Source organism: Tachysurus vachellii, chromosome 24, assembly GCF_030014155.1.
Source record: "Tachysurus vachellii isolate PV-2020 chromosome 24, HZAU_Pvac_v1, whole genome shotgun sequence".
In the NCBI taxonomy this organism is placed as follows: Eukaryota; Metazoa; Chordata; class Actinopteri; order Siluriformes; family Bagridae; genus Tachysurus; species Tachysurus vachellii.
The window spans coordinates 5,553,532-5,567,189 of NC_083483.1; the positions used below are offsets into that span (position 1 = coordinate 5,553,532).

The following is a 13,658-nucleotide window of genomic DNA, read 5'->3' on the forward strand; positions in this document are numbered from 1 at the left end:
CTATGCAGGCTTGATCCTGACTCTCTCTGCCTCCAGACATACCTGGCCCATCCTGATGCTCTATTTCTACGTGAAGTTCCCTTCACAATAGATTCATGTGCTGATTCTGAGGCTGGCTGAATGAAGACAAAATATTGCTGTGAAATATCCATAATGTATAAAGAAAGGCTTACTGATGGTCCTAATTGGATTATGACCAATATCTTGATGCTCATAATTAACAACCTTTCAATACACTCAGCAGCCTTACTGCAGTGGACCAGGTTTGATTCCCTGGCAGGGAACCAACCCAAACACTAAGGGATTAACTCTCAGTGCCGGTTCCAAGCCTGGATAAAATGAAAGGGTGGCGTTATAAAACCTGTGCCAAAACAAATATGTGGCTTGGATGAGCCACTGTGGTGTCACCAAACAGGGAGCAGCTGAAGAACACCACCACCACCAACACACTGACTTTATTGTGTATAGATGTAGTTGAATTTTCACACCATCTGATGTGAGCAGCAGTGGATGGATTTAAAGTCCTTTAGCTACTAGTTAGTCTTTACATTTATAGAATTTTAAGCACCTATCTAATCCCATGCTGACTCAAAGACATGGATCAAAGTGAAATCTTTCAGAATGATGAAGTGTGTGAGTTTAGTTTTTTCACCTTTCCTGTGTACATGTTGTGACATTTTCCCGTTTACATCCATTGAGAAATTAGCAGCAGGACCAAACAGGCCATAATCTGTAATCATAATGTAATCACCAGACAACCGTAACCATGTCATACATCAAAATACATACTCGGCTCAATGAGGAGAGTTTATTTCTATCCTATGTCTAATCTCTATTATACATTTAAGGTTTAGCACAAACTGTGGAATAACGGTTGGTCAGAGTGAAACAATTCACTCGTTTCTTAAGAACTCTGATCGGGTCTTGAATTTCTGTGACTTTGAAACTTTACAATGAGTGAAAATGAACAGATACAAAGGATTTAAATGCTATCCTAATACATGTTTTTCTTTTATTTTAGTAAAGGCTCTACAGCCTGTCATACAGCCTCACCTTATTGTATGGAGCTTTCTGTTAATGTTATGATTAAAAGTTAGAGACTGTATCTCTCACCAGATCACCCTTTGTGTTTAATTGGTTAACGGTTCAGGAAAACAAATCTTTTGGTTTCCTTTTACTTTTATTATTTTAAATAAGACAAACCCTGATTAAATCTGTAACCACTGCTAAGTATTTTATTGGCATAAAAGTGAGTCGAAATGACTTCTGGTCTGACTTTCTGCTTCATCCTTCACTGTTTCAGGTCGGTTTAAACAAATATGTACACAAACTTTACTAAAAGATTCATAACCGAGGCTCGGTGTAAGTATGCTTTAATATATAAAACATTGTGAAACACTTTGTGCCACAATGGTTGGCCTACAACATTCGTATTCTTCTGATCCTTCAGCAACCGCATCGTGATACGATATACGAGTCTTTTCACCCGAGTGTGATCATAATCTAACACAGGATGCAGTGTGCAGATAAATCTCACACAAGGTTTTTCACACATTTCTGAGTTCAGCTGATGTTTTCCAGCCCATCATGCTTCATTTGAGCTCAGACTCTTTCCGGATTGAAGAACTTTCCGGTGTAGCGGCCTTGATTGTGGAGGTCAAACGGGCTGATGACTTTGCGGATGCCGAGCATGTTAGACCTCACTATTCTCTCGAAGGTCCACGGGTTCTGGTTATTAGCCTCTCTCTCAGCTTGCTCTTTCTGCATGGCAGCCAGACTCTCTCTGCTCACCACCTGTATGGGGAAAAAAAACATTTGCTGAAATATTCGGAAGATACAAAAGAACAGGAAGAAATATAAAAGACTATGAATATACCAACTGTTGCACAGATCAAATTTACAGAAAGTTTGTACTCCAATGAAGTGTTACAACATTACACCATGTTGAGAAACTCAACAAAAAGTATTCCACCAAAAAAATAAATAAATAAATAATTATCAAATAATTGCATGGACACCTGATCAATACACCAATGTACAATTGTGTTGTATGTGAAATTCCCAGATCAGCAGTTGAGAAATAATTAAACTAGGACATCTGATACCAACAAACACACCAAGATCGATCACCAGAGATTGCGCTTAGATAAAAAATAATTATGTGCTTAGTGTATGTAATAAAGTGAAACAGACACAAGCATGTACACACACAGAACTACACATAAATAAATAAATAAATAAATAAATAAATATGCACATGCGTGCCCTTATTAGGGGTGTGCGCCATATCGTGTGCAATAAATTTAAATAAATAAATTTAAAATTGTAATTGTTGTTTTAACGATATGTGCAATCATTATAAACGTCACTCATTTTCAGAAACCAATCAAATCTCGAGCGGTTCAGACAGTTGGTTTTAAAGACGTTCGACCGGAGATACACACTGACTTGGTGAAAATACTTCAGTCAAACAGCGCTACCTAAATAATACAAGTCGCGTTGTTAAATTCTTGCACGTGGAATGCAGAAAGCTATACATTGTGCCACAACCACCAATTTGTGGTCAGGCTGAACCCGTGAACCAAACATATCCCTGACAACACGTTTCCGTGATGAAACCTGGCAACTCCGACGCTACAGTCTGCAAGTCTTACTTTCACATGAGCACACAGGTGACATCATTGCTCAAGGTCTAAAAGAAGGCAATCTGAAGACAACTGGCTTCCTTGTTTTGGCCACATGTTTCATATTACCAAAAGTTATCAATTCTTGTGCTTCTGTAAAATAAAATGTAAGTAAAACAGATCTGGTATTTGTTTTTTTTGTGTTCGGGGGGGGGGGGAGATAATTAAGCAATATAATAAATAAAGCAAATTAGAAGTTAAAATATAATAATAATTATAATATAAAATTGTAATACAAATAAAATGTCATACTTTCTTACTTTGAATGTTCAAATGACTCAAATGAAATATTTTTATGTCTATTTTAAATTTTTAAATGTTTTCCAGAGACGAGCATGTGGGATCCTAGAACATATAGCGCCATTGAACGCTGCTGGAAAAAGAAAAAAACAAGCATTTGCTGATTCATAAGAGCAGCTGAAGCTTCAACAGAAACTGATGGGAGTCACCAAGAAGATGCGATTCAAGACAGCGAAGGATTGAGAGGTTTCTTGAGCAGGAAAAGGCCATTTGTCAAGTTTTAACTGCAGAAAAAAAAGCACCAACATGGCAAGATCTTGAGGCTCTGAAGGCGGAAAGCAAAGCACTCGGTCCTCTCAGGTAAGCGACTTGTAACTGAAGAACTCATGGCTATGGTGACAGAGGACAACAGCAATACCCCAGACCCCTCGACTGCTTCTGCTCAGGCTATGACAGCTGAACCTGGAGCAGGTGACGAGGATTATTTCCAGAAACCACAGGAATTCAGAGTCGAGTCTCAGCACATTGCTAATGAAAAAGAGATCCAGAGCTACTACAGTGACGTAAATCCACTTGACTGGCGGTAAACACAAGAAATACATTTCCAAAGACTTTGTAAATTGCCTCAAGCAGAGGTGACATGTCAACACGCTGCTCTCAAGACAGATGTTGTGAACTGCTGGGGTTTTTAAATCGCACAACTAGAAACGTGTGAATCCAAAAGAAACCCAGAAAAAAAAAGTTCGAGCCATTGAAAGTCTGTCCCCTCTGTCCGGTTGACTAAATGATAAAGACTATTTCACCGTTTAGTCTTTAAATACTTGACTTTATTTACAGTAGGATCATTTGATTACTCACGATATTTTTTGACGAATCCGTTTCAAATTCTACGGCCGTTTCATTTTTTTTGTGCAGTATTGGACATAACGTCAAGTTAGATTGAAGTCATTGAATTAAAATAAATACTATAGGGCTAGTTTTTTTTTTTTTTTTTTTTTTTAACATTGGAAAATTTTACAGTACTTAAAAAGGGAGCGATTTGTTTGTTTACAAAGTTTTTCTTGTACGGCTTTTAAACAGAAGTTTGATTGAAATTTCTTATTACAAGGTTCATATTTTTGCTTGTTTCTTGTACGGCACAATTCACCTTATAGCAGGGCTTCGGTAAAAGGCTTTAAGTAGAAAGGAAGCTAGTACAAGATAAGACATTCTTAGGCTCATTTTTAAATGGCGCAAAATAACATCTGATTATGGAGATCAACAAAATTCTAGGTAACATCAAGATATTATTTGTCGTCAATATACCACACCCCTAAGCCCTTACAGTTCGGTCCATGTATATATATTTGGACAATTTTTTTCAGGTATTTAACAAAATTCAAGCTCTAGTTGTATAATGGATATGAACTGAAAGTACAAACTGGAAGAAGGGTTTTGGTATTACAGCTTTTAAGAGTAGCCACTCCTTTGATACTTGATATTTTTCTTCAACCCCTTCTGAATTGAAGCTGAAAGTCTGCACTTCAAAATTAATCCTGATGGTTTCATTCTGATGAAATACAAAGCCAAAACTTTGAAAATTGGGCCAAATATATATATATACGAACCTAACCATATAAATTATATAATCCGTCTACTCTGAAACACCTAAAGTTTCTCTCTCGGCCGTCACACTCGACTGGAGTCCGCTTATGTGCGGCTGAGGCGTTTCACACACTTGTGTGCGCTTGTGTATGACTTCGACAATTAGTCAGTGCAGTTCATCGAAATGTGACACCATGTTTCAGAGAACATTCTAAACAAACACAGGTTGGAGTTGAATATAAAGACCTGTCAGGACATGGACAGGAGAACATGAACACCTCCATGTGCCTCATGATCACGTCTATAAACAGGGAAAGCATCCCGATGTGTAGGTTTCTTTTTTTCATAGATTATTCTTCGGCCCATTCTGTCGGATTAGTCAGGACACTTTTAACCTTCGAGAGATCGCTGGGTCAATAAGGAAACCAGAGTCATGCTTATAGATATAAACGACGCCTGCTTTTGAAAACTGGTCTGGTTATCTGGTTAAAACCATCAAAACTGGTTTGGTTATTTTTACTTTCACTTTGTATCCGTGTGTCAAAAATACGATTCTCAGAAAGGTTCCCTTAAATAAACAACATTTTCAGACCGATATCTTACAGACGTTGCGTCCGTAAACAAATAATTACGTCAATGTTTCCTCGTCGTCCTGATGAACCTGATGCAGAAACAAGTCAAACCAAAAAGATTAGGATCAGTTTTAATTTTCATTCATATGTGCACATTGCAAGAAATTAGATAACTGCAACCAGATTCCACTCCAAGATACACATCTAAAAGAGCTCATTCCTAAAAAGGCTTACGTATCATAAGGTAATACGTTTAGATCTCTAAATGAATAAACTCGATTCAATCGTTAGTATGGGAGCGCAAGCAGGACATCAAGGATGGCCACTAACAAAGGGTCTATGTGACTGTGGTTAACATTTAAAGTGACCATTTGGTTGATAACAATTGTAACAATACCAATCCAAGGTGTACATGACCATGATTAACATTTAAAGACATCCGGCTAGACAACAAAGTGTATCCCAGCCATTTGGGAGACACTCAGTTCTTACGCTCAATACACATTCAAAGCGGAACCTCTTTTAAACTACAAAAAGGGAAAACGGTATAAAATGCTGGAGCAGGATTTGTCCTGTGTTCTTACTGACTCCAATGAATTCAAAGTACTTCATGTATTTTGTCTCTGGCATAAACTTCTTGTTCTTCATTAAGTTCAAGTTCAAGTTCAACTTTATTTGTATAGCACAAGTACAAACAGCCACATGGCTGACCAAAGTGCTTCACAGTGCGTTTGACATACACACACATACGCTTAAGAATACACACATGCACAAAGTAGTTCAAGAAACTAAAATAAGAATTCTTAAAAAAATATATGTATATATGTAAATATATATAAAAATCAATAAATAATAAAATCAAATAACCAGTGTAAAAGAAGGTGAGATAAATAAAACCATAAACCAGATGTAAACAGACATAAACCCCTGGGCAAATCATGAAAAGGCTAGAGAAAATAAGTGGGTCTTTAGCATGGACTTAAAACTAGATCTTCATTAAGATCTTCACCATCATCTTTTTAATCAAACACATTTTTTATTCCTTACAGCAAGCTGTTCTACTGTAAGAAATAAAAAATATGTTTCACAAATTGTGATCCAAGTTGTGTTAGAAAAAGTTCATTATACACATACATATATATATATATATATATTAGCACTGTGTACAAGTTAGTCGCGGCCTTGGACGAGCTTTGAAACTAGAAACACGTCAGGAATTTCAAAATCATAGTCTGATTGGGTTTCTACAGAAATTCTAGAAGATGTGTCATTTTTATTTTTTTTACGTTCCACCTGGAAAAAAACCTGACGCTCTACTTGACTCACAGAAGAAAAAAAGCAATCGTGTTTGTGACTGTGACGATGAGCGCATATGAGGATCACATAAACGTTAGGAAAATGAGGATTTTCCAAATGATGAGAAGTTATAAACACGATATAGACTCTGTGTGGAGTTTCTGTGCATGTTCATCCGGGTCATTCAGATAGTGAAGATGAACGAGGGACCGTTTATCTTGATGCCTCAGATGTTTTTCACTTCATTAATTAAAATCACATGATGAAGCCGATCCCAGGAGAGAACACACACACTGAGATGCGAGACCTTCCAGTCTGTCATAAAGCACCATGCACACACACACACATGCTCACGCTCACACACGGTGGCAATTTAGAGCTAAACCAATTCACCTTTCCATCATTTTTGTCTGGAAGGAAACCAGAGAATTCAGTGGAGACACAAGAGACAACACAGAAACCTCCACACAGACAGGAACCCGAGTTCAAGCATCACTTCAGTGCAATCATTCAAACTTTACCGCATGCAATATGCTTAACACATCCTGTAGAATCATTTATTTTACACAGAAGACACATAAGGGCAGTTATAAGAAAACTCACAGATTAAAGATAAAATTAAAAGCGAACCTTGGCTGGGAAGGGCAGCTTCTTTGCCACTTCTTTAAGCACAGAATCCACTTCCCCGAGTTCAAGATGACCTCCGACCTCTACTATCAACCGACCGCTCTTTACCGGTGTAACATAGTGATCAATGGCACCTTTGCCTCCTCCCATGCGCTGACCCAGGCCTTTACGTGTAATGGGCTTGTAAGGAGCGCTAATCCGCCAACGGGCAAAGGTAGTGCGCGAGTCCATACGCCGATTTATAGTCAGCCTCATCATCTCCATATGGCCCCAGTGCAGATAGCCTCCACCCATGGCCTACAAAACACAGTAGGTTTAAGAGACATACTGGGGACAGATTTATTTGCATGACAATGTACAAAATTTGACACCTTTTCACACAGGAACAAGTGGGTTTGGATTTTAATAATAAAACCTTCATTTAAAAAAGGCATGTTGTGTTTACTCGTGTTATCTTTAACTAATTTTTAAATGTTTGATTATCTGAAACATTGAAGTGTTACAAACGTGAAAAAAATCAGGAAGGGAGCCAACACTTTTTCACACCACTGTGTGTTTGTGTGTATATATATTATATATATATATACACACACATTATATATATATACACACATACATTATATTTATATATATATATATATATATATATATATATATATATATATATATATATATATATATATATATATATTACACACACACACACTATATATTTTTATAGAACGAACATGATTGAAATTAGAGATTTATGGATTGTGTCTTATCTTGATTGCTCAGAAAATAGTTCACCAACCTGTAATACAACATTATAATGTCACACATTTCACAATAGTTTCACACCTGACGTAGCAGCAGGTATGTGTAAGAACAAAGTAAAGCACTATTTCTTTCATTTCTTTGGTTGTCAACACGGCATCCACTGTCTGTTACAGTCACATGACACCAAAATGTTTCTGCTCACGATGAAAAGATGCGATCGACACCAGTGTCCTATAAAAATAAACCATGTTTCTTTAAAGAGCTTTAATCAAAATGTATACTAATCAAGCTGGACAGCCTTAATAAAAAAAAAATCACTATATTATAAACCGAAAGCATGTGTTTCAAAAATCCCATCCCAAGTGCGTCACAGCTTCATCCATCGACATGAGTCATTCACCTGAACATAGATATAGAAAGATATTAAATGTGGGGTGCACGATGTTTCAAAAATGCTTCAGAAAACAGGGCCGACTGACAGAACAAACGTGTAGCCAATGAGCAGAAAGGGGCGTGTCTTGTCAGTATGCAGCGGAGAAAGTGTTCAGTGTGCATGTGTGACATTAGCAGAAAGTGATTGAAACATTGACAATGTGGATACCTGCCGTTACCTCTGCCTCGGGTTCTAGGTGTTGAACGTCGTCTTCTGTGTGAAACGGAGCTAAAACTTTCACGGTACAACACACAGTTCTACACAAACACATGTGTATTACCATAATATTACTCATTGTGTTCATTTATTAATAAAAATATCCCCTCGGCCAGCCGCCCCAGCGGGTTCCGCCATAACAGTTGCCTTGGTTACGTATGTATGTGTGGGCGGAGCTATCAAAACAGGGGTGACACCCATTTGGGTTAGGGGCGTGTTTGTTTTGGTGATTTCTAATGTCAACATCGGCTTTCAGACATCGTGCACCCCACCTTTAAGCATGCAATGAATATATTGACAGTCTACAGGGGGAAAATAAATCTGACCAGAATGCCATACTGTCCCCATCTGAACGTGTTAGCAGAATTCGCTGGACCCTGGATGTCACGCAGCTTCTTCATCTCCTTCTTGGCCTTTTTTAAATTAGGGACCTTATTGAGGAATTTGAGTTTGGGCTTTTCTGGTAAAACCAAATCTGTACAAGACAAAGTGTGATTTAAAACATCATTAATAACGACATGCTGATCGTTTAGTGTCTTTATGTTACACTTCTGAACCATAATGAAGTTTAAATCATCATGAGAGCCAAATGATGTGATTCCTGTGCAGTGATGATGTAGTTAATGATTTATTATAAGACCATAAACATTACCAGTGAAGTCTGGAGGAACATCATAAGTCTTCAACCCAGCACAAAGCACTTTAATGTGATGCTGCTGCATTATAGCTGGACGTGGGAAAGCATAGAGAAAAATTCTCTCTTATAAAACACTTTAACGTTTGAGTTCATAAAGAAAAACAAAAAACGTATAAATCATAACAAGTGTTTATTTACCTGGAGCTTCTAACGTCCTGCTCGACAGCCCTGAAAACACGCATCTAAACACCGCAAACATGATCGACTGTAATGTTACAGGATTAAACTATAACATCAGAAAATCATCTCCATTTCATCAACACGCCTTCAACAAGGTCGCGGCCATCTTTCTTCAGCTACGTATGGTGAAGCGTTGAAATACGTCCGCTGAAAACCAGGACCGGGAAACAAAGTTCCGTTTACATAGACAGATTTTTCTCTCTCACAGAATCATCCCAAATCATTTGATCTCATATTAAAAACTACACAGACTTCTTATCTTTAACAAGATATTAAACATTTGTCTTATGATGCAGGACGTGACTTAATTACATGAATGCCTGAATGATGTGTGCATGAAAGTCACATTGAAGGAAAACCAAAAAAACAAGAATTTCTTGCCTCCTTTTATCAAAGCAAATGTTAATCATAAGCAGGATTTCTGTGGGATTTGAGTCTTAATTATGATACAAGTTTAAACACAATATTAAACTATATTAAACCTCCAGCTTAAGGTGAAAGAAGTGCTTTCCAGAGTAAACACCTGATTTATATTAGCACTTAGCAAGAGATTTGAATCAGGTGTGTTTGAGAACATAAAGAAGGAACCTGACTCCATCCTCACTTATCTGTTACCTTCTAGAATATTACACCCAAAGTGGTTTTGTATGCAGTTTAGTGCACGTACAACTCAGGCTGTAAAGATGTCAGGGTGTTCTGAGGTAAAAAATAAAACACCGTCAGAGTTCCCGTATTCCTTTGCCGAGGATGGACGTCTGTGTCACAAAGACACACTGAAACCCTACAAGTTCTCGTTCCAGCTCAAGGACGTCCAAGCGACGATGAGGGAACATGCGGCTCTTTGTGGCTACATCTCCCAGCATGTTTACGGTATCCTTGAAAGTGAGTATAACCTGATCAAAGTGTACCTGGATAAAGGAAGCCAATCTGATGCCACTGATCCTGGTTTTGTCTACATGAGTCCAGGGGCTTTGGAAAATCATGGGATGCTAATGGTCCTGATCCAGGATAAAGGCACTATAAGGTGTGGTGTATGGAGTTGGAAAGCTGTAGCCCATGATGGTCTAGAGCAAGGAAGTCAGATCCCATACATTCGCTGGGCTTTGGGGGAATCCTGTGCTGTTTTGTTGATGAACCCCAACGAAGGTGCAATGACCCCAGAGGAACATGTGCTCAAAGTCTGGGATCAGTTGCTGTTAAACAGCACTGCAGAGCAAATTGCAGTGGTGGCACATGGTTACGGAGGCTTAGCTTTTGTTCATCTCTTATGCTGTCGGTTAGAAGAGATCCAACAGCGGAGGTGTGATGTGGCCTTTGTCGATTCTTCACACAGCCTGTGGCACCAACCGCTCGGACCTTCAGGGTGCGAATGGATCAAGGTACATTCCAGCACATGGGTGCTGAGCAGCAAGCCCAAGAATCGGCCGGTGGGTTCACTAAAGGCTGGTTGCAGGATGATGTCAGCAGGGACACAGTGCCATGAGACAGCACCTGCTGTGTGTATGGAATCTATATTTCGTTTCTTTACCAAACTGATGAGGCCTGCGGTTGCACCGACACCCTTCGGCATCGTTACTAGAAGCAGGAGCCTCAGCACAAGGAAGCTGAGCAGCACTACAGATGGAAACAATAATATTTCTTGAATGTGGATACTTGTATCTAGGATGTGAATTTAAATAGGACAAGCGTCATTAAATCAGTAAAAGCAGTGTGTAATATTTGGTGGAAATTAGTTTATTGAACAACTTCAGGTACAACGTCCAAACTATCCATTGGGTTTTATTTTTACTCATTTTTAACAAGTATACAAATGCTAATTCTTTACATTTTTCAAACAACAAAAGGGTACAGTATCATTCACACATATGAAAACAACTAATATGGGAATGATGACTTTTTTTAATCTAAAATGCATTTCCATAGGAAATAACTACAAAGTTATTCATTTGATTTACGAATACCTCAAACACCATTTACCTCAAACTCTAGTACTTTTGTCTTCATATCCATGTAATATAATGTACATTTCACAAACCCAGCCCCTAAATCTGTGGTGAAATTATTCACAGCTAAATCCCATGGTAGAGCAGATCATATTTAGGAATATTTCGTGGATCAATAGGGCTGTGCACGATCAGTTTTCCTCTCATGGCACCACGATAGATCACCTCAACAAGATCGACGAAGTCCTGCTTTGTTTTAAAACAGCCGACAAACTTGGTATGATCTGGAGACCTGATGGAAAAATACAGGATTATGATGATATACAGAAGCCAAATAAGAACAATACTTGTATTTCTTCTTGTATCTGCACTTTTTGTTTTCTTCTGATAAATCTACTATATAGGTTGATGTGTTGTCTGGCTGTAACCAAAGTCCAGCTATAAATGAAAAGTTACCATCACAGGCACAACAGTGTCCAGGAATAATCTGGTTGGTGGACAATTCACATCCACATGACCAAATAATCTGTTTATGTGGAGGAACCAACCTAAATGTAACGCACACACAACTTAATACCTACAACCTCATCCTGAAATTATCTGGAAAAAAAAAAATGTTTTCTTTGTAAAATCTGGAAGTTTCTGCCTTTTTTTAAAAAAAAAATTCTTTTTGTTTCAGTGAATAAAATTGCGTTGATGTCTTAAGTTGTCATTAAATGTGTGTTTTCAAATGAAAAAAATACCCAAAGTTTATGAGCTTGTTACACCAACAAATATTTGATACATTCAACAGATTTGATAAAGAAATGGTAAAATAATTCAGATTATTCTTTCCTTGTTCTTCGTGGCACTTGTTTTTAGATTTCACTATAAGCATTTAGCTTTACGTAACTGAAAACAAAACTCAGCTGAAGTTTGAGGAATAGTGCAGCAAGACCCAATGGTTAGTGATTGTCTGTTTCTTCTGAACATCACAGCTTCATAACTGCATTAATGAGTCATGAAATGTTCCAAAGTCTAGAGTTTATAAACACAGTAACCAGGAGTTTGTGCTACAGAGATTTAATACTTATTTATTTACTTCAGCTGCTGCTGAGTGGCTTTAATGAGTTTGTACTCACCCATAATCCACCTTCATGTGCTGCCCATTGAAGAAGAAGACAGTTGAAGGAATATAACTTATGTCAAAGTATCGGGTGTAAACTGGTACTTTATCCACGTCCACGAGATAAATAGAAGTCATATTACTCAGGTTATGGGATGTTTTGGACAGCTGCAAAGAAAAATAAGGACAACATAAATGGCAAAGGAGGGACACAGGAGGGACATTGGAGGACACAGGAGGGACATTGGAGGACACAGGAGGGACACGGGAAGGACATTGGAGGACACAGGAGGGACATTGGAGGACACAGGAGGGACACGGGAAGGACATTGGAGGACACAGGAGGGACATTGGAGGACACAGGGGGACACGGGAGGAACATTGGAGGACACAGGCGCCACAGGAGGGACATTGGAGGACACTGGAGGGGACACTGGAAGGACACGTGAGGGGCCACAGGAGGGACATTGGAGGACACAGGGGGACACTGGAGGGGCCACAGGAGGGACATTGGAGGACACAGGGAGACACTGGAAGGACACAGGGGGACACACAGGAGGGACATTGGAGGACACAGGAGGAGACACTGGTTGGTTCTACTGTATGTCAGGTTATAACACAGTAAACCACACGACTTACAATTTCGTCCAGCTGCATACAAACAGAGTCTTCATCTCGTCCAAAACGCAACACCAGCACTTTCTCAGCGACCGTTTTAATGACTTCATCTAAATCCTTCTTGCACGACAATTTGGGCAAAAACAAACTCATCGTTTCACAAGTGTTTCGATATCAAACCGAGAACGTTTACTCGTCGCACCGTCTTCGTCCTAGCGCGCTGATTGGCTAATAATCTAATCGAATTTAGAGATCTAGCCAATCATCGTGAAGAAGGCGACGCACAACGGTCTTGTCCCAAATCGCGCCTTACGCACTCCTGCACTCCTCAGAGTCTGCACTTTAGAGACCATAGACGTGTACGGTTAGACATAGATATATACACTAGATGTCGCCTTGGGGTCCTAAAATTGCGTCAAAACCGCCGCCATCTTTGTACGGTGCTCCTTTACCTCAAATGCATGGACGATGCCGGACTTCTGTGCTGTATTTGGTTGTTCACATGAAAGAAATCTAAAAACCAGACAGCAAGTGATTACATTACACAAGTGAGAATGTGTTTTATGATATTGAATGTTAGGAAATTATATTTCTGGTTCCGTTGGTTTGTTTTAGTCCTTGGTTAACGACCACAGCTAATCCATGATAGTTACCCATTAGTTTTTGACAGGAAAACAGACAATGTTTGTAGATTCCGAAGCTCT

The 13,658-nt window shown here is 38.8% G+C and overlaps 3 protein-coding genes across 3 annotated transcripts; 1 reads left to right on the top strand and 2 right to left on the bottom strand.

Moving 5' to 3' along the window:
* Nucleotides 1-1,215: 1,215 nt before the first annotated feature.
* On the bottom strand, nucleotides 1,216-9,423 carry mrpl16 (mitochondrial ribosomal protein L16). The gene is made up of 5 exons (XM_060860799.1): nucleotides 9,247-9,423; nucleotides 9,064-9,138; nucleotides 8,738-8,886; nucleotides 7,007-7,300; nucleotides 1,216-1,794 (listed from the first exon to the last, which is right to left on the bottom strand). Exons 1-5 carry the CDS (start codon nucleotides 9,305-9,307, stop codon nucleotides 1,603-1,605), a joined length of 771 nt encoding a protein of 256 aa, XP_060716782.1. The 5' UTR covers nucleotides 9,308-9,423; the 3' UTR covers nucleotides 1,216-1,602.
* Nucleotides 9,424-9,925: 502 nt separating this feature from the next.
* si:ch73-41e3.7 (uncharacterized protein LOC572312 homolog) lies at nucleotides 9,926-11,013 on the top strand. The gene has a single exon (XM_060860325.1). The coding sequence runs from the start codon at nucleotides 9,936-9,938 to the stop codon at nucleotides 10,929-10,931; it is 996 nt and encodes a 331-aa protein (XP_060716308.1). The 5' UTR covers nucleotides 9,926-9,935; the 3' UTR covers nucleotides 10,932-11,013.
* Nucleotides 11,014-11,080: 67 nt separating this feature from the next.
* txnl4b (thioredoxin-like 4B) lies at nucleotides 11,081-13,157 on the bottom strand. The gene is made up of 3 exons (XM_060860326.1): nucleotides 12,976-13,157; nucleotides 12,353-12,504; nucleotides 11,081-11,523 (listed from the first exon to the last, which is right to left on the bottom strand). The coding sequence occupies exons 1-3, from the start codon at nucleotides 13,105-13,107 to the stop codon at nucleotides 11,358-11,360; spliced, it is 450 nt and encodes a 149-aa protein (XP_060716309.1). The 5' UTR covers nucleotides 13,108-13,157; the 3' UTR covers nucleotides 11,081-11,357.
* Nucleotides 13,158-13,658: the final 501 nt, after the last annotated feature.